This window comes from Pogoniulus pusillus, chromosome 18 (genome assembly GCF_015220805.1).
Source record: "Pogoniulus pusillus isolate bPogPus1 chromosome 18, bPogPus1.pri, whole genome shotgun sequence".
Classification (NCBI taxonomy): domain Eukaryota; kingdom Metazoa; phylum Chordata; class Aves; order Piciformes; family Lybiidae; genus Pogoniulus; species Pogoniulus pusillus.
This window is the reverse complement of record NC_087281.1, coordinates 22844948-22866475: the sequence shown is the minus strand read 5'-3', so window position 1 is coordinate 22866475 and position 21528 is coordinate 22844948. Positions and strand designations below refer to the sequence as shown.

General features: G+C 41.1%; 1 protein-coding gene across 1 annotated transcript in view; it reads right to left on the bottom strand.

Moving 5' to 3' along the window:
* Positions 1 to 21528, bottom strand: part of TTC27 (tetratricopeptide repeat domain 27) — a 75225-nt gene that overhangs the window by 23839 nt on the left and 29858 nt on the right. Inside the window, exons 10-11 of the mRNA XM_064158742.1 lie at positions 9907 to 10020; positions 1443 to 1538 (exon numbers count right to left, since the gene is read on the bottom strand). Of these exons, the coding sequence (XP_064014812.1) occupies positions 1443 to 1538; positions 9907 to 10020 (210 nt within the window). The remainder of the gene's footprint in view (positions 1 to 1442; positions 1539 to 9906; positions 10021 to 21528) is intronic.

The window sequence follows — 21528 nt, the reverse complement described above, 5'->3', positions numbered from 1 at the left end:
GCTGCAACAGTGTGTTGAGAGTGCTGAATGGGAAACAGAGGCTGCAGGATTACTGAGCTTTGCCATAGTACCTCTGAAAAAAATACAGATGGAGAGAAAGGCTCTGACAGTTTAGTTGGGTACTTGTGAGAAATCACTATTCCAACAGGCACTACAATAGGTTTTTCCAATCAAACCAGTATTGAATTTGAGCTCAGGTTCAACTTCTTAGCTGAGTTTTCCTCACAGGTAAGTCAGCATCTTTGTTATTTCAAACTCAGTTATTATTTCAGTCTGCTTATGAAAACGAGTGAGTAATCTTTTCAGTTCAAAACCAAACAAGGTGTTTTCACAGCTTTGAAAAACTGCTTTTGGCCTTTCCGGGTTTTTTTAGGAGAAGATTAACATTGTGTCTAGGTTTTCACCTTTGAAGAAAGGCTAACTTATTTACTATGTTAGATGGACAATTTGGTTTGCAAAAACAAATGGGAGCAGTTTGTATAGGGACACCTAATTATGCTCTGAGATCCTCTACACTGAAGCTTTGCAAGGCTTTTGGTGACCCAGAAGAGATTCTCTGTAGCTCTCCACAGAAGTCATGGATCTCTCTATATAGATACTGGGGTTGGGTCCAGTATCTATTACAAATTCAAGGAGTTACCATATGGGACTAGACCATGGGTCAGAAAATTAAGAACTGAATACAATTATTTGATATAAACATGTAAAAAACTCTGAAAATCCCTAACAAAGTCATTATTTGTTAGCTTGATATACCTTAGTGTGATGGGGTTTGGGAGTTCTCCACCCCCCTCACACTTTGGGAAATCACAGAATCATCGAATCAACCAGGTTGGAAGAGACCTCCAAGATCAGCCAGGCCAACCTAGCACCCAGCCCTAGCCACTCAACTACACCATGGCACTAAGTGCCTCATCCAGGCTTTGCTTGAACACCTCCAGGGATGGTGACTCCACCACCTCCCTGGGCAGCCCATTCCAATGCCAATCACTCTATCTGTGAAGAACTTCCTCCTAACATCCAGCCTGTACTTCCCCCAGCACAACTTGAGGCTGTGTCCCCTTGTTCTGTTGCTGGTTGCCTGGGAGAAGAGACCAACCTCCACCTGGCTACAACCTCCCTTCAGGTAGTTGTAGACAGCAATGAGGTCCCCCCTGAGCCTCCTCTTCTCCAGGCTAAACACCCCCAGCTCCCTCAGAAGAGGTCTCTTCCAACCTGATTGATTCTATGATTCTGTGCATGGCAGAACACAAATACTGAAAGCAAAACACTGTAGAACTCCTTCCGTTAGAAAAATGGGAATGTGTGTTGTTAGGTTGCGTCTTTCACTTCTAGAGTGTTTCAATCCAAGATCATATCATACTCTTTTGACCTTGGACTCATGCAGCATCAAAAATAATCATAGACTTTTAAGTGAAGCTTGAATTGGGATTGTTTCACACCTGTATGGCCCAGCGTGGAGGCACTTGACAACAGTAGAATATCTTCATGCGTTCAGATACTGATGTGTTTGCATCTTCAAATTGGTCTGCAAGTGCCTGTGAATGCAAAGTGTATTCTAATTATTAGGTAATTAGACTTAATCAATGTATAAAAAAACATGAAGAATTTTAGGCATTCTTAACAATTGGAGAAAAGATATTAAAGATAATATTAAGGGTCAGTAACCTTACATCACAATATACTGTAAGTCTTTTTATTACCCCATAAAAAAAGTGTAGGAAATACCTAAAAATTCTTTATTGCAGCTAATAATAAAAAAGCCTTGAAGAGATTAAAATTTTCAAGCACATGCAGTAGGAACAAGAAACAAAGCTACAACCTCAAACAAACACTTGGAGAGAAAAACTGTGTCAAATATTAAAGCGACCTTGCCAAATACATTTCAATCCTTTAGCTGTTTTTTTCTGTCTAAGGCAGTTATTTGTGTGCTGTAGGCATGAAATTTCTTATTAAAAGGAGAACAAAAGGCAAGCATGTTATAGCAGATGGTGTTTTTGGAGACTGTTCTAATATAAAATAAATTCTTGTGACTTGGAGTATAATTAAATTCAGACTTCCCCCCCTGCTTTGGGGGAGCTTTGGGTTGTGGAACTGTTTTCTTCTGAAACCTTTTGAAAGAGAATAGCCAAAGTGCAGCAGCTTCAGCACTGGCTTTATTCCTCTAAAAAGCTACTAAGAAGGTATGTAAATCAAAATGCAATAGCATGAAAAAGAAAAAAATATTAAAGGTAGCTATGCCCAGAAGGTTGATTAGAAATTTTAAGATAAGGGAGAAATTCTCATCAAATGCCTTTTAATCACTAAACTGTCAAATTTAAGGCTAGAGATATACATGAAGGAGGTGCTGGAAGGTGTCCAGAGAAGGGCAACAAAGCTGGTGAGGGGCCTGGAACACAAACCCTATGAGGAGAGGCTGAGGGAGCTGGGGGTGTGCAGCCTGGAGAAGAGGAGGCTCACAGGGGGGACCTCATTGCTGTCTACAACTACCTGAAGGGAGGTTGTAGCCAGGTGGGGGTTGGTCTCTTCTCCCAGGCAACCAGCAACAGAACAAGGGGACACAGTCTCAAGCTGTGCCAGGAGAAGTCTAGGCTGGATGTTAGGAGGAAGTTGTTGGCAGAGAGAGTGATTGGCATTGGAATGAGCTGCCCAGGGAGGTGGTGGAGTTGCTGTCCCTGGAGGTGTTGAACCAAAGCCTGGATGAGGCACTTAGTGCCATGGTCTAGCTGACTGGCTAGGGCTGGGTGCTAGGTTGGCCTGGCTGATCTTGGAGGTCTCTTCCAACCTGGTTGATTCTATGATTCTAAACTACTTGCTTTCCCATGATTAATCTACTCAGATACAGCTCAAAGATCCACAGAAGGAGCTAGCCAGGTTCTCAGCATGGAAAATGAATGTAAAGATTCCCAAATAAGATGAAAAACTGCTAGAATTACTTCTTTTCTCTTTCCATCTAAATGCAGCTGTTGGCTACCCAACCTATATCAATAATGCAAACAACAGTTGTCATAAAATCATCACTTGCACGATTTAAACTGCTAAGCATCTTATAACTACTATGATGATAATGGGAATTAGTAGGTGGCTTCATTCTTTTAATTAAAAAAAATCCAACCAGGTAGCAATAATTCAGGCTTTAAATCCATGATTAACCTCCTAATTTTAAATATAGGCTGGATGTTAGGAGGAAGTTGTTGCCAGAGTGACTGCCATTGGAATGGGCTGCCCAGGGAGGTGTTGAAGTCACTGTCCCTGGAGGTGTTCAAGAGAGGACTGGATGAGGCACTTAGTGCCATGGTCGGGTTGACTGGCTAGGGCTGGGTGCTAGGTTGGACTGGCTGATCCTGGAGGTCTCTTCCAACCTGGTTGGTTCTATGATTCTATGAAAATATTCAGTTTTATTCATATTCTTTCCCATAAAATTGTCTCTAGAGATATCTTCCTAGAGAATAGCTAGAAACCCATGCCAAGAACAGCTGAGGTATATTTGCAGTAAGGAAAGGGTTAGACTTAGTAAAATCACATTCCTTTAGACAGCTCCAAGCAATGCAAAATGAGTCAAATTCAAGTCAAACCTTTAAAGCAATGTTAGTTGAGAGTTCACTTGACTTCAACCTAAATAAAAACCAAATCATATTTCACCATTCTAATTCTGCTGAAATGTTCTAATGCTATGCAGAAAGACATCTTTACATATTTTGTTGCAACAAAACTGAAAGGGAAAAATACTCTAATTCCATGGGTAATCATTTTACAAGATGAAAGTAGTAAATTATTGCTCTGCATCTGAGCAATACCAGAAAATCCCAAATATGTCCTGCAAAATAATGTTTTGAAGACAACAGGAGATGGAAGTCACTAAAAACATCTTGTTGGTTTATTTGCCCCTTTTGTCTTTTTAAACATAACCATTTTCTATTGTTCTAAAAGAAAAACTGGAATTCAGTTTGTCAAAACAGTATTTTATTGGAATTTCTGTGGCTTTATCTTTTCTGTGCTTCCTAAGCAGAAAAGCAGAATATAAATGCCATGTTGTAGGAGATTATGACTACTCGCAAGCAGCATTCTCTCTGTCCCTAAAACAAACACTGTGCTCTGCTCAGTTTCAACAAAGCCTGAAAATGTAGGTAGAACCTATCAATACCATATAATCCCTAAAAAAAAGAGTAAATGCTAATGAACTTAAGACTTATTAAAATCAGTGCTTTATGTGTTCTGTTACATGTGGAAAAAAATAAGCTCTGATAGTTCTGCCATCTTGTCAAGTATAGAAAATGTGAACTCAAAAGTTGCTGAATCCTGTGTTTCTGAATGATGCTTGAACTGAGTTTTACAATAACAGGAAAATAAGAGTCCTAAACTTACTGAATAACTAACACATAATCATAGAATCAGCCAGGCTGGAAGAGACCTCCAAGATCAGCCAGGCCAACCTAGCACCCAGCCCTAGCCACTCAACCAGACCATGGCACTAAGTGCCTCATCCAGGCTTTGCTTGAACACCTCCAGGCACGGTGACTCCACCACCTCCCTGGGCAGCCCATTCCAATGCCAATCACTCTCTCTGCCAACAACTTCCTCCTAACATCCAGCCTCGACTTTCCCCAGCACAACTTGAGACTGTGTCCTCTTGTTCTGTTGCTGGTTGCCTGGGAGAAGAGACCAACCCCCACCTGGCTACAATGTCCCTTCAGGTAGTTGTACACAGCAATGAGGTCCCCCCTGAGCCTCCTCTTCTTCAGGCTAAACACCCCCAGCTCCCTCAGCCTCTCCTCATAGGGTTTGTGTTCCAGGCCCCTCACCAGCTTTGCTGCCCTTCTCTCGACACCTTCCAGCACCTCAACATCTCTCTTGAATTGAGGGGCCCAGAACTGGACACAGCACTCAAGGTGTGGCCTGACCAGTGCTGAGCACAGGGGGTGTTTTAACTTTGCTGTTCTACAGTTACTGAGTACATCATCAGTGCATGCAAAAAGTAAAGACCATTTGTAAATATTCAGCTTAATTACAATTTCAAACAATCATTTGACAGCTCCTACTTTATAAAGATAGACTTAACCCTTAACTGTATTTCAGAAAGTGAGCATTTAGAAAAAACACCATTTTTTCACTGTCTGCCTTCAGCAGGGCTTTTATCTGTGAGATTTTTGAAGTCTATTTCTCTGGCATACCAATTAAATCTGTTTCTCTTTTTATGCTTTACATGTGGAAAATTGCAAAGCTACCATTTAGACACATTTCCCAGACCTTTTCCTTTGGGATACTTTGGTAATTAATTTTCCCTCTAACACTACCTTGTCCTCAAGCAAACTTGGGGACACAGTCTCAAGATGTGCCGGGGGAGGTCTGGGCTGGAAGTTAGGAGGAAGGTGTTGGCAGAAAGAGTGATTGGCATTGGAATGGGCTGCCCAGGGAGGTGGTGAAGTCACTGTCCCTGGAGGTGTTGAAGCAAAGCCTGGATGAGGCACTTAGTGCCATGGTCTAGTTGAGTGGCTAGGGCTGGGTGCTAGGTTGGACTGGCTGATCTTGGAGGTCTCTTCCAACCTGGTTGATTCCATGATTAAAAAAATAAATCAATTCTTTACTTTAAACTTCTTCCTTAAGTATCTCCTATGTGTTTTAGAAAGCTACTCATCCAGAGTTATCACACATCACAATAATTTCAGGTTCTAAAATTATTCAGCAGAAGGCCACCTCTTTAATGGCTTCACCTATGCAGTGATAGGAAAGAGGGAACCACCTCTATATAATGGCTTCACCTATGCAGTGATAGGAAAGAGGGAACCACCTCTAGAATGGCTTCACCTATGCAGTGATAAGAAAGAGGGAACCACCTCTAGAATAGCTTCACCTATGCAGTGATAGGAAAGAGGGAACCACCTCTAGAATAGCTTCACCTATGCAGTGATAGGAAAGAGGGAACCACCTCTAGAATAGCTTCACCTATGCAGTGATAGGAAAGAGGGAAATCCAAAATCTGCAAAGCATCTATGGTGCAAGAGAACTTGAAGCACTGGACTACAAATAAGACCTAGTTTTTGTGTAACTCCAGGTGAATTTTTCAGATGCAAGATGTTGCTGACAGCTGTAAAAGGAAGTACACTGGGACAGAAGTTATTGATTAGGATGCTGGAATTGTGCACACTTATATTTTTTTCTAAATTGAGCCACACAGAAGATTCTTAATGTGATTGTTTATGTTCTATCAAGTGGTAAAAATGTGTATTTCACTTTGAAAATAATACTAGCCAACTAAGAAACAAATATTCACTTAGGCAGTGCCACTATACTGAAAAAAAGCTTCAATTCCTTTTTGAAACTGTTTGTGCAGCCGGGTGGGGAAGGAAGGCACACAAAAGGAAATGAGTGTAACAATCCCAAATAAAATAGAAAGCATTTCAATATCAAAATTAGCACAAAAGAGGTCAAGGTCATGGATAGAAGATAATTAGATCATGAATGTCTGATGTAATATTTCCTTTTCAGTTGGAACTGAGAGCCAAGCAGTACACCAGGCAATTCAGAGCACTGCCTATACAATGCCATTTGGAATGCTTCATTGTAGTCAAACACTACCACCTAAAGTAGTATGGTAAAACAAATGAGGCCTCTAACAGCACAAGAGACTCTGAAAATTATAAGCTTAGTATTCTGGACAAATATTGAGCCAAAGGCTACTGAGTAATAGTGCTCAGGAGACTGTTGAATAAAAACAAAGCACAGGGAGCAAGTTGGCAAGGGGGGGGACAGTTCAGTTTTGAAAATAAAAAGAATGTGTTTCTCTGATAAGAGACATCACTTCTTGGCATAACCACTTAGAGATGTGAAACAATGAAGCTGCATTCTGGCTCATAGATCTCCAGATGCCAACTTTGCTAGAACCATACATAAACTCTATCCAGATTTGAAAGAACTGAACATCAATCAGCATGTTTAAATTGTTTTCACTGTAGAAACAAACAAAAATATATTTTAAAAAATCCTTTTCTTCACAGACACAGAAAACCATTATTTGCTGGGAAAAAATGACACTCTGAATAGTTAGTGTTAGCATCATAGAACCATAATATCAACCAGGTTGGAAGAGACTTCCAAGATCAGCCAGTCCAACCTAGCACCCAGCCCTAGCCAGTCAACCAGACCATGGCACTAAGTGCATCACCCAGGCTTTTCTTGAACACCTCCAGGGATGGTGACTCCACCACCTCCCTGGGCAGCCCATTCCAATGCCAATCACTCTCTCTGCCAACAATTTCCTACTAACATCCAGCCTAATGGCCACACTGTTCCTGACCCCGGCCAGGATGCCATTGGCTCTCTTGTTTTTTCTTTGACAAACCATAAATGTAGCCTGCACTTTAGGACTGAAAAGCAGTGTATGCTTGCTCAGTAATAGCACTCTAAGATGTTTATCAGCTGCAGACCCATTGTAGAATTAGTAAGGGTGGAAATGGGGAAGGGGAGTGACAGCAGAAGAAAGTCCCAGCATCAGTAAGCCAGAGCCTACAGTGGCTCTTGTGCTCTTCAGTCAACCCTAAAGTAATTTCAAGGATTTAGTTTACCATTTCTTTCCAACTGACTCTGAAGAATTTTTCACAAATAGGTAAAAAATATGATATTGCAAACAATGGGTGGGAATCTAATTGTATTTATCTGAACTTCCTCTCTTAAGTTTCAATAGCTAATATTTTTACAGCAATCTGAACTAGTAAACACTGTGTTCTTTAACAAACCAACAAACCAAACTAAGCCAAAAGTCCACAACATACAACTTGCATGAAAATTCTTTGATTCTGAAATCTCTTTTCTACTCATAAATAGCTAGAGAACATGCTAGCTCTTAGGCATCTTCATGAATCAGAGGATGTCCTAGATTGGAAGAGACCTTAGAGTTCATCTATTCCAATATCCCTGCTACGGGCAGGAACACCTCTCAGTGAGACTTGGCTGCTCAAGGCCTCATCCAGCCTGGCCTTGAACAACCCTCCAGAGGAGGTATCCACAACCCATTCCAGAGTCCCACCACCCTTAGTGAAGAACCTCTCCCTAAGATCCAGTCTAAACCTACTCTCTCTCAGCTTAAAGCAGCTCCCCCTTGTCCTGTCGCTAGACACCCTTATGGGAAGTTCCTCTCCAGCATTCCTGTAGGATTCCTTCAGATATTGGAAGGCAGCTAATAAGGACCCCCCTGTGGAGTCTTCTCTTTTCTAGGCTGAATAACCTCAGCTCCCTCAGCCTATGCTATACTTACAGCAGAGCTGTTGCAGCCCTTGAATCCTCTTTCTGGTCCTATTCTGGACTCACTCCAACAGCTCTGTGTCGTTATGACAGGGACACCCAAACTGATCCACTGCTAAACTATGTATCATGTGTGAAAATAACATCATTCATCCCATGTTTTCTGATTCCTCCTTAGAATTATTGGAAACTAATGTTAAAAAATTCTGAGTTATTAATTTTTTTTTATTAAGCACATAACCATTAAACCACAAGTTGAGCTTGATGCTGCATCAACACAAATATCTATTCAAATATCTACAAAACTCAATAAAAGAAAACATAAACATACTAGAATTGAAAATAGTATTTCAAAACTACTGACTCTGTGTCTAGTGTGAGGTTATCTCCTGAAATATCACAGTGCATGCTAAATCATTCCCATTACTGCAGTTACAGCATATGAAGTCAAACAAAGGTACTTGCAATAACAACAACTCCTTCGTTAAGATTTCCATGATGTGACTGTCAAACATAGCATACTATAGCAATTCTCTGTACTCAAGACTAATCAAGCCAGACAAATGTTGGAGACATTCCAACTGTTTCATGGCTCTGGGCATCAAGGATTCTGAGATTGCTTCCCAAATGCTGTCACATGCTAAATTTCCAAGACTTGGAATCCTGTCTTCCTTGACACTCTTCTACTGGCCCCAGGAAATTCCACTGTGGCAATTCTATGTTCTCCTCCTCAGTAAAATAAAATGCAAAAGCACGTCCAAGCTACGCTCCTTCAAAGATCCAAGGATCAACACTGATTTTAGATGAAACATCAGCTTCTCAGGATTTAATTACACAACACCATAACCACCAAGTTTAGAGCCTCCTGGCAGTTTTAGTGTGCAGATCCATTCCTGACGGACGTACAGAAATGCCTGCTGTTCCCATGTGACAGCAAAACTTAACAGCATGAAGATGACAAATGGCTAACAAAACTCTGCAACAGAACATAAAACCAAGCAAACTTCACTCTTTCTATAGCCTACAGACCTCTCCTTTGGAAAAAAAAAAATCAAATAAATCCTACTAGCTGAAAACTTCCAGAATTTTCAGATTTCTTCTTTCTACCTGGAAAGTGCTTTCTCTGGAGTAGCTTTAGCTGTCATTTCCTCTAACTTGCATTAAGTATCCTAATCACCAAGTAACACATCAAACCAGTAAACTCAAAGTGCTGCTTCATTGACAAAAGTGCTTTCTTGTTTTCACACCACCAATGGATATCTGCATGGTTTTCAGTGCTTTCTACAGCTGATTTGAGTAAAAACTATTAAAAAAAATATATAGCAGTAGCAGCTTAACATTTATGAGCTATAACATTAAAAAACCTCCTTAGATCAGAAGTCAGAAACTAGAAGTGAGGAAACAAATGTTAATTTCAATCCTTTGAAACTTGCCATGCTTTTAAAGGAAGCAACCATTTGCTACTTGTGCATTTCAGAGTCTATCTCGAGACTGGCAAACATAAAAGGATGTGTGGTTTATACATCTAATTCAGAGACATAATCTAACAAATCATCTCACTGCACAGTTCACAGAGGAAAAACTGCAGAAACTCCTCACTTCTGCCTACTTCCATTTGATTTATAAACCCACAGATATATTTATAACGAGTGAGCACAGAAGTCTTACCTGTGTCTGCTTCATCGCCCGCTCCATTCGGCGAGTACTGCCTTTCTCAAGCTTGGTCCGAAGGAGCAAGGCTGATGTCTGAATGGCCCAGAACTTGGGCTGAGAGAGCAAGCACTGCAGAGAAACAGAACAGTTTTTTCATTACTGCATTTTAAAAGACAGAAAAGACAGAAAAGTTCTAAACAGAACATTTTTTTCTTCATTACTGCACTTTAAAAGACATAGAAGACAGAAAAGTTCTAAACAGTGCTCTCAAGCAAGAACGCTGTTCCCTATTCTCAAAGTCAAACACGTGGTTGTAGCACTTATTTCATGAATTGAAGGCTGTACAGACACCTTAATCTATTCTCATTATAAAGGGTGGCCAACAAAACTATTTCCTCCTCAGCTAGGGCAGCATTGTGTGTACACATGTGCATATGGTGCAAATGCCAATCTGCTCACACTGAAATGGCTGCTCAGAATGAAAAGAAAATAAAGAATTTACTAGAGAAGGGTGACAAAGCTGGTGAGAGGCCTGGAACACAAACCCTGTGAGGAGAGGCTGAGGGAGCTGGGGGTGTTTAGCCTGCAGAAGAGGAGGCTCAGGGGGGACCTCATTGCTGTCTACAACTACCTGAAGGGGGGTTGTAGCCAGGTGGGGTTGGGCTCTTCTTGCAGGCAACCAGCAAGAGAACAAGGGGACACAGTCTCAAGTTGTGCTGGGGGAAGTCTAGGCTGGATGTTAGGAGGAAGTTGTTGGCAGAGAGAGTGATTGGCATTGGAATGGGCTGCCCAGGAAGGTGGTGGAGTCACCATCCCTGGAGGTGTTGAAGAAAAGCCTGGGTGAGGCACTTAGTGCCATGGTCTGGTTGACTGGCTAGGGCTGGGTGCTAGGTTGGACTGGCTGATCTTGGAGGTCTCTTCCAACCTGGTTGATTCTATGATTCTGCACATCATTGTTCATTTCCCTTTGCCAGAGACACTATCTGGCTGGTCTCAGTACTGTTCAGCCAAAATAAGAGCTAAGACAAAACATGTGACAGAGAGTGATTCAAGAGAGGATTTAGGAGAGGGGACCTCTGGTACACAAGACAAAGAAGATGAAAAGTACAGCCTTAGAGATTTGACCCATACACTCAGGTCTCAATAATTTGATGAGGAAAGACATGTGAGACTGGCTGCTCCAAGAAGGAGGATGGCTCTGAGGAGGGTAAGAGTGCTCTTAGCAAAGTTGTGTTTCTAGGCCAAAGACAACCAGAAGAAAAGGAGAAGGATGATATCCAGGACTCAAATGATCCTCTCAAAGAGATCAGGGATCCTCATGTGCCAAAGTTTAGTTCTATGAGTAAAGCGTACACAGACACTCAAAATACACAAGGGTCCTGAAAGAAGACTAAGTGCTTAAGAAGCAACCCAAAGTGAAACAGGAAAGGAATGAAACCAGTCAGAAATATGTGAGTAAAAAAGGAATTAGGGAAGATGAAAGCAAGTCAGAGAAACAGGATTTGAGAGCTGACTAAGGAGGGCTGAGGGACATACGGCATAGATGAATAAAAAAAAGGGAAACTGAGATGGGCACAAGTGACATACTGCAACAAGTGAGACTGCTGGGCAGCATGAAAGAAAATCCTGCCTTGATGGGCAAAGAAAATCCTGCCTTGATGGGCAAAGAAAATCCTGCCTTGATGGGCAAAGAAAATCCTGCCTTGATGGGCAGAAGTGAGTAACATTCCTAAATCTGTCGGAGTTATGTAGAGAGAAGCTATGCTCCCAGTAGAGACCAAAGGCAATGTCTGGGATGTGCTTAGGTTTGAAAGAAGCTAAAAGCATGAACTGTAATGGATTAAGACTCAAAAAAAACCAATGCAAAAGATAGATCATAGAATTCTTTGGGTTGGAAGGGACCTTTAAAGGTCATCTAGCTCAACCCCCTTTCAATAAGCAGAGACAACATCAACTAGATGACATTTTTCAGATCCCTGTCCAACCTGAGCTTGAACATTTCCAGGGATAAGGATTCCACCACCACTCTGGCCAATCTGTTCCAATATTTCACCACCCTTTTCAGTTCATAAAAAAAAATATTCTTTGTATCTAGTCTGAAGAAGCTGCAAGACACTTTACTTAGACACACAAAAGAGGAAATCATTCTAGTTGTGCATCTTAAGCTTCCCATTTTCCCAGCTCTGTTGGATACTCAACACACATAAACTATTAGATAAGGGAAAGATACAGAATATGAAGACAAATAAATGGAAACACTGCAGTTCTTACACAATAAGCTGCAGGACAAGAAGCATGGCCTTATTCCAACAGCTAGATTACCTGCTTGCTTTCTGAATCACACTACTAAGCTACTAAACAGTTTTAAACCATGCAAGATGATCAAAACAAAATAAAAACAAATTTCTAAATATATTTTGTTCCTTTACTCTAAAACTGAGAGGGTTTCACTGATCCAATAAACTAAAATGTAAAAACAACAAAGCAACATACTTGGGTTTAGCCAAAGAGAAAAAATACTCAGCACGTGTGATACTAATTAGGGGGGGGAATGTAAATGCATTCACTGCTTCTCTCCCAGTGTTGTAATTAAAAAATCAAACATAATTTTACAGAGCAGAAGATTCTCATACATTCTATTGATAGAACTCTCTAAAAGTTATTTCCTCTCTCATCTTTTCTGTAGACTAGATAGAAGTCACTGTATAATGTGTTGACCAATATATTCTGATAAGCATACTTAAGAATAATCTAGCTCACAAGACAAAGTATTTAAACAAAAGAAAGCCCAAGCTCCAAGGTGATGCAACACATGCTTAAGGATAGTAAAGATGAGAGAGTAAAATCTTCTCAAGTATGTCAAAATCCAGAAACTAATAATGTCATGATTTTTATTTAAGTTCAGAGAAGGGCTCAATTTTCAGCTTTACACCTAGAAAAACATTAAAGATTATAAATAGTTTCAACCATTTTTTGCAAATTGAAATATAAAGAACACGATGCTTTAAAATGTTCTGTTGACATGGAGCAGTCTTCATAAGTACCAGCTCGATGTGCCATGATTAATGCAGCCAATCCAAACATGTCAAAAGTATTTATACCATTATCATCATATGATATACTATCATATATGCTAAGCATAGAAATTCTGCACAGAAGAGTCTGAATTTTCTCACAGTTATCAAGAGACTATGATATATATTGCACAAACAGTCCACTAAACCAGCTAGCATTGTTTCCTTTCCCTGATGCAATGAGCTAACCTCCATAAACAGAATAGGAACCTTTCCTTTCCAGCTATTTCCATAAGTGGAAATAAGATTTCAGAAGGTCACAAATGCTTCATGTGAATTACACTACGAAAATATCTGGCATATTTGATGGCACAAATAATTATAAAACCCAGCACTTTGCTTATCAGTATCTAAGTTGTTAAAGTAAAGCTGTATTTGTAGAAGAAAAAACCCATGCTGGGTGATGAGGTCTGCTGACAGAAATAAATGCCTTTCTCTAGTCTTTATTCACAATGCACTCTTTAGTACTAGACTCAAGCATTCTGTAAATACAGATATGGAGATGTAGTTAGATGTTTCACAGAATAACATCTTCATTTCTATTTGACAGTCCTTGAAAAATTCCCTTTGCTATTTAAAACAAATGTGTTTTAACCAAACAAAAAAGAAATACTGTAGAAATAACAGCATCAGAGCTATTTAACCTCTGTCTTTCTATAACACAGATGGGACCATGCTTCATCCACAACATACTGAAGCCAACTAACTACTTACACAAGTGTGCAAAAATGTGTCATAGAATCATAGAATCAACCAGGTTGGAAGATACCTCCAAGCTCATCCAGTCCAACCTAGCACCCAGCCCTATCCAAGATTACTGCTGAACAGAATGGCCTATACGGAAATGAGGACAGCTAAACATGGAAATGGATATTTTCCTGACTAAGCTACAAATGGTTTGTCAGGAAAAATTCTCAAAATAGGTAAAAATTGCCAAACCTTTCCCCCTTACACCTTCTTTCCAAAGCATGTGGTGTGTAGGCTCTGAACTTCAGTAAACGTCATTTTCTCCACAAAAATATTAAACTCTCACTAAATCCACAAAACATCATAGAATCAATCAGGTTGGAAGAGACCTCCAAGATCATCCAGTCCAACCCAGCACCCAGCCCTAGCCACTCAACCAGACCATGGCACTAAGTGCCTCAGCCAGGCTTTGCTTGAACACCTCCAGGGATGGTGACTCCACCACCTCCCTGGGCAGCCCATTCCAATGCCAATCACTCTCTGCCAACAACTTCCTCCTAACATCCAGCCTAGACTTCCCCTGGCACAACTTGAGACTGTGTCCCCTTGTTCTCTTGCTGGTTGCCTGGCAGAAGAGACCAACCCCCACCTGGCTACAGCCTCCCTCTCCACAGAAATATGAAACTATCACTAAACATCATTTTCTCCACAAAAACATGAAAGTGTCACTAAGTCCACCAAAGAAAATGCTAGTTAGAAATCCATTCAAGTATACTACAGGAGAAAGAGAGTAGAAAAGGGGGAAGAAGAGAAAAAAATGGGCACTTCGTGCCATGGTCTGGTTGAATTGGCTAGGGCTGGGGGATAGGCTGGACTGGATGATCTTGGAGGTGTCTTCCAACCTGTTTGATGCTATGATTCTATGAAAAGGAGTGGAGGAGAGAAGAGAAAAAAAGACAAAAGGGAAAGAAAAAAAAAAAGAGGAAAAAGTAAACCCAGAAAAAAATCATTGAATATATTTGATTTTTTTCATCTCTAGTTTTGAGGTACTTTTCCCATAGAAGCTAGAATAGAATAGCTACTGACTGCACCTGGTTGTTGTTTAAAAGAAACCCATCCCAAGACAGTGACATTTTAGTATTGACAAAGGAATCCAAGAGTATCAGATTTGTACACCACAGACACCTTGGTGGGAAAGGAAAAGATATACACTTCATGACTACAATCAAGTTAAAAATACATGCTTCATGACTACAATCAAGGACTGTGGCATTCTAATCAAACCTATCTTAAAGTATGTACTAAGTAAAAAACGTTGCTTTTTCAATATTTCCTCTTTAGTACAGACAAGAAAGACTGCTTGTGGCACTGATATCACAGGCTCACAGGATATTAGGGGTTGAAAGTGACTCAAGGAGATCATTGAGTCCAACCCCCTGCCAGAGCAGGACCACGCTATCTAACACAGATCACATATGATATGAGAAAGCTTTTACTGCAAGCTACAGATATATGAGAGAAAGTTAAACTTGGTTGCTTAGAGACAGCAGCAAGGTGGCTAGAAAGCACGAATTCAACTGTCTTCATTCTTTGAGATGCTATGAAACAGACAGGATTAGTGTTTGCGATGCTAGATTAGCAAAAAAAGCAAATGATAAGAAAATACTAAAACCAGACAGAGCAGAGGACAAGCTTATTAGGGCAGATGAATTTTAAGAATAAATTCTTCCCCACACTTGGTAAAAGAACAAAAATAACTAGCATTTACCTCCTGCTTAATACATCCAAATAGGTGGATCAGTAGAGTATGCAGCACTAAAAAAATATGCTGACTGCTAGAACTGATGACATAGGAATTGAATTGATCATCAGAACATTGTCAAAAAGGGAACATTAAGCATTACACAGAGTAGTGAGAATGTCTTCTTTCCTTCAGATGATACTTCAAGACAGCATTTTGTTGAGCAGGGATTTAATTTTATCCTCTTGCTGTAATGAAATCTTGCTTGCTGAAATAAACTATAATAGCTATAACTGGCAAAGGACACAAGATGGGGAAGGGAAGCCTGCAACATGTCAACTGACTGTCAGAGAAGTTGCTAGAAAGAATAAGCGAGCTGCTGATAGATGAAGAGGAAGGAGGAGGGGGAGAAATAAAGCTGCTGTGGGAAAAAAAATGTTACTAACCACCATTACATTTGCTTGCCTAACTGCTCAAACATTTAGACACGCATACAGTCGATTAAAACTTAAACATTACTTCTATGCTCCTCCTCCCCTTGCAGTTTCAAGTGAGATTACTAAAATCTATCACATGAGTAATTCTGTACAGATCATGCAAAAGTGCAGACTGCTCTAGAAAGAGAAGGCTCAATTTCTTCCCAAATTTCCTCCTGCCCAGAAAGACACACAATAAATCGGGAATCATCTCCTGTAAGACATGATGCAAGCAGAGGTGTGGATCCCATGGACTCAGGGAAGAATGTAGATCCCAGGGGAGAATTAAATTGAATGGAATAAAACTGTCAATTATGTTGAAATCTGATGTGTGGTAAAATAAATCAGACAGCCTGCTACTTATATTTATCAGTTTGGAATGGATTGCAAGCCTCTTCCCTGTCCTTCAAGACATGTACTATGTGTGACACTCAGTTCCCTTACCCTGAAACATCTAAATGCATGTGGCTCATCCAGTCTTTTCTTCAACACCTCCAGGGACAGTGACTCCATCACCTCCCTGGGCAGCCCATTCCAATGCCAATCACTCTCTCTGCCAACAACTTCCTCCTAACATCCAGCCTAGACTGCCCCCAGCACAACTTGAGACTGTGTCCCCTTGTTCTGTTGCTGGTTGCCTGGCAGAAGAGACCAACCCCACCTGGCTACAGCCTCCCTTCAGGTAGTTGTAGACAGCAATGAGGTCTGCCCTGAGCCTCCTCTTCTCCAGGCTGCACACCCCCAGCTCCCTCAGCCTCTCCTCATAGGGTTTGTGTTCCAGGCCCCTCACCAGCTTTGTTGCCCTTCTCTGGACACCTTCCAGCACCTCAACACCTCTCTTGAATTGAGGGGCCCAGATCTGGGCACAGCACTCAAGGTGTGGCCTGACCAGTGCTGAGTACAGGGGCAGAATAACCTCCCTTGTCCTACTGGCCACACTGTTCCTGATGCAGGCCAGGATGCCATTGGCTCTCTTGGCCACCTGGGCACACTGCTGCCTCATCTTCAGCCTACTATCCACCAGTACCCCCAGGTCCCTTTCTTCCTGGCTGCTCTCAGCCACTCTGGCCCCAGCCTGTAGTGCTGCTTGGGGTTGTTGTGGCCAAAGTGCAGAACTCTGCACTTGGCCTTGTTAAATCTCATCCCCTTGGCCTCTGCCCACCCATCCAGCCTGGCCAGGTCCCTCTGCAGGGGTCTCCTACCCTCCAACAGCTCCACAGCTGCTCCTAGCTTGGTGTCATCTGCAAACTTACTGATGCTGGACTCAATCCCCTGGTCCAGATCATCAGTAAAGATGTTGAACAGGACTGGGCCCAGCACTGATCCTTGGGGCACACCACTAGTGACAGCTGCCAACTGCATGTGGCACCATTCACCACCACTCTCTGGGCCCAGCCTTCCAGCCAGTTCAGTTCCATGGTCTAGGTGACTGGATAGGACTGGGTGCTAGGTTGGACTGGATGATCTTGGAGGTCTCTTCCAACCTGGTTGATTCTGTGATTCTCTCAGTAAGATGAACTAACACTAACTCATTTCTTATCCACAATACATTGTAAACAAGTACCAGACACTTCAGGAATGAGCTTCTGACAAAGCTAGTTGAGTCTTTGTCCATGATACTCTTTTGCCATACTCCATCTGATTTCCCAGTAATTTATGACAGGCAGAAAGCATAAACACATTAAATTAGCATCCTAACCTTGCTGGAAAGTGATTCAGACTTTTGAATAAAAGTCCTTGGAAGGGAAACAAAAAACACATGAACGCAACCAACCAAACAAAACCAAACAAGCTGTGACTGGGTAGGTTTAGGCTGGACATTAGGAAACACTTTTTCCCAGAAAGAGTGGCCAGGCATTGGAATGGGCTGCCCAGGGAGGTGGCTGAGTCATCAACCCTGGATGTGTTTAAAAGTTGTTTGGAAATGTTGCTTGAGGATATGTTTCAAGAGTGAACCTTGTAAAGTAGGGTTGTTGGTTGGACTTGATGTTCTTGGGGGTCTCTCCCAACCAGAATGTTGCTCTGATTCTGTGAAAAAACTAAATTCATTTCCTTGCAAAAAAAAAGTGTCTTACTCGTGCTAGCTGGGCTTCCTCAGGGAGAGTCTTTGCAGTGCTATAATCTTACAACCAACAGAGGCTACTCAAAGTGGGCAATGCAGCTTAGAAAAAAAGTGAAATAGACTTTTTATAAAGCCACAAAAGTTAAAGCAGCAGAGACACATGGCACTCTGAAGGAGCTTTTCAATACTCTTGCTGGATATAAAACATAAAGAAAACTGCAGCCATTTTCTCAGCAGAGAAAAATGCACTTCTTTTAGTTAAGCTACACAAACAGCTTCTCTTTAGAAACCCAGCTGGCATGTTAGCTTTATAGGGATTTTGATAGGAAGGCTTAACATTAAAAATATCACATGCCATGATTTAACTGCTCCCTTATTCCACATTAATATCACAAATGCCATACAAAAGATGAGAAAAATAAAGCACTCCCACTTCCACCCTCCACTACTTCCTCCCAAAGTCCCTTTGCTACAGTGAAAAGCAGAACACACACTCATAAATGCATACATACACACACACACACACTCACTCAGTGGAGTGTGCACAAGAGTTATTTGCTGTGATTTTCAAAGGTACCAAGCAACATCACTCTCTATCACACTCAATAAATGGCCACCTCTGAAAACAGTTCTTCTGTCCAACCATTCTCAAATTTTCTAGTAAATCCAGTCTCCTACAGAATCACCACCTCAACACACTGGATCATTCCCATCTGGTCCAGCTTTTGCATACACAGTGCTTCTTGGGTTTTGACAGACTTTCACCATATGCTCTAAGTCTTTGACCAGCCCTTAGTACCTCTCATGTCATTATTGGTACAATATCAGAAGGAGCAAGGTATTTTTGTGGGTGAATAATTTGAGATGTTGTACTCCAAGCAAAATAAAAGGGGTTTTTTGCCCTTTTCTTGTTTTTTTTTCCTCCCCCACTCTTTAGGAAACACATCCTCACCTTTTTAAAAGTCAACAGACGAAAGAGCTGCCAGAGCTTCATTTTCCTGGTTTTCCCCACTGATAAAGAAACCAATTACTCTCCATAACCGACAGAAATCCCAGGACCATATCATAGAATCAACCAGGTTGGAAGAGACCTCCAAGATCATCCAGCCCAACCTAGCACCCAGCCCTATCCCATCAACTATAGTGACCATGGCACTAAGTGCCTCAGCCAGTCTCCTCTTGAACACCCCCAGGGATGGTGACTCCACCACCTCCCTGGGCAGCCCATTCCAATGCCAATCACTCTCTCTGCCAACAACTTCCTCCTAACATCCAGCCTAGATTTCCCCTGGCACAACTTGAGACTGTGTCCCCTTGTTCTGTTGCTGCTTGCCTGGCAGAAGAGACCAACCCCACCTGGCTACAGCCTCCCTTCAGGTAGTTGTAGACAGCAATGAGGTCCCCCCCTGAGCCTCCTCTTCTCCAGGCTAAACACCCCCAGGTCCTGCAGCCTCTCCTCATAGGGTTTGTGTTCCACCAATGCAAATAAGTTTTCCAGACTCCCTTCTCATCTTCTATGAATTTCAGAGAATACAAATACAGAGCTAAGACGTGGGGAGCACAAAGCAAGAGGCTTATCTTCTGTGGTTTCTAGTTGCCTTTCCTCAGTCCCTTATAGGTTAACACTGTTGCTACTACTCAATGTGCCTTAATCATAACACTCTAACATGGAGGGAAAATGTATATTATCCCACAGTGGACTAATTGCTCACCAGATTTACTGCAAAGCCTGTTTCTCTTGGATGATGCAAGGCCAGATAGAGGAGGGGTAATGTTAAGGACGAGTTTGCAGCTCCTTCATCTTGGAGTGTCACGTCAGACTAATAAAACAACGAATTACCTGCCCAAAATGCAAATTATAAGCTACGGTATACATGTTTAATAAAGCTGTAATAACTTGCAATTCAGAGGCAAATCTTATTATTGGTTTGTTTGGTTAGGGTTTTTTTTTCCTCAAAAAAGACCAAATTTCTCTTTAGTAAAAGACAAAATAACGCAAAACAATCCAGTATTTAAACCTTCCCCTGTTTCCTGCAACAACTGCACAATCAATGTTAGAACATAAAGGAAGGTTTACTAGTTTTTACACAGAGGCTTCATAAGTTTCTGGAACTCCTTTGCATTTCAGAAATACTTTCTAGTTTCCTGTCCTATAGCTTCTGTTCACATGATGCTAGGAGGAAGTTGCTGCCAGAGAGAGTGATTGGCATTGGAATGGGCTGCCCAGGGAGGTGGTGGAGTCACCATCCCTGGAGGTGTTCAAGCAAAGCCTGGATGGCACTTACTGCCATGGTCTAGTTGAGTGGCTAGGGCTGGGTGCTAGGTTGGCCTGGCTGATCTTGGAGATCTCTTCCAACCTGGTTGATTCTATGATGGACATGTTTTTATAAGGCTTTAAACGTAGCTGTTAAAAAACTCTTTTAAAACACACTGAAATATCTTGTACATCTTTGGTTTATTCTCTTAACTGCATTACCTATCCAAAACAACACGAACAGCAAACATTTAATAGAAGTGATTTTAAGCCATTACTTTTGCTCATTTATGGGAAAAAAAGAATCTAAAAATAGTCTTTGGGCCACTTGTACACAGAGATCAGTCTGTGACCTTCTACTGCCAAACATAAAACTCAGCACACTTTATGTTTCTATTTTACATTAGAAACAATCCATTGAAATTAAAGATGGATGAGGAAGCATATTCAGGCATTGTACAAGTAACCCAGGGAGCTGAAAGTGCACTAAGCTAATAAACCTCAATATGAAAGATGTACTGAGACAGTTCTTTGGTTTCTTACAGTGTGTACTTCCTACTTTCTATACAGAAAGCTCTGGAGAGAAAAAAACATACTGTAAGGAAGAAAGCAGTAATTCCAAAGGAAAAGGACAGAGTTTCAATGCTGGTTTATTGTCTCTCTTTTCCTCTCTTAAAAATGTCTTTATTCAGTCAGTTAAATCAGAAAGTCTGCCAAAAATTATATGCAAAAGTGTCTCTGAAGTAGCTTGAATGACATTTGATTTCTAAAGAAGATCATGGCTTTTTTAGGACTTCAAGTGCTTACCACATTAAAGTTACAAACATTGTGACTGTTGCCTTAAACTGTTATGCAAGAGAAAGAAGATTTTTAGTTCTCCCTAAAATGAGATGTTTCATTTTGTATTAATTCTTAAGTGTATGTCAACTATACTACCTCTCATGCAAAGAGGCAAAAAAATCAAATCTAATTTATCTAATTTCAGCTATAGATGAACAGCTTCAAAGCTGAAATACTACACTGATAATAAGCAGATTTGACTAGACAACCTTGAGCACAGAAGTTCCAATTGCTGTACCATGAGGAGCTATCGAGCCAACGAGACTACACACGCGAGTATGCAGTACCTGTTACAACACTGCATCTTGCTTCAAAAATCTGCAATACTGAAGTTATTCTTCAAGTTAGTACTCTCAGGATGATAGCAACTGTTGCCAAGCAACTTCATTAAATGAAAAGCAGTAATCCTTGTGTATTTAACTGCAGTCACCAAGCAATGACTAACGGTGACGTTAAAAATATACGTACTTGGCAATTTTCAACTCCTCTAGATATAAAAAGGA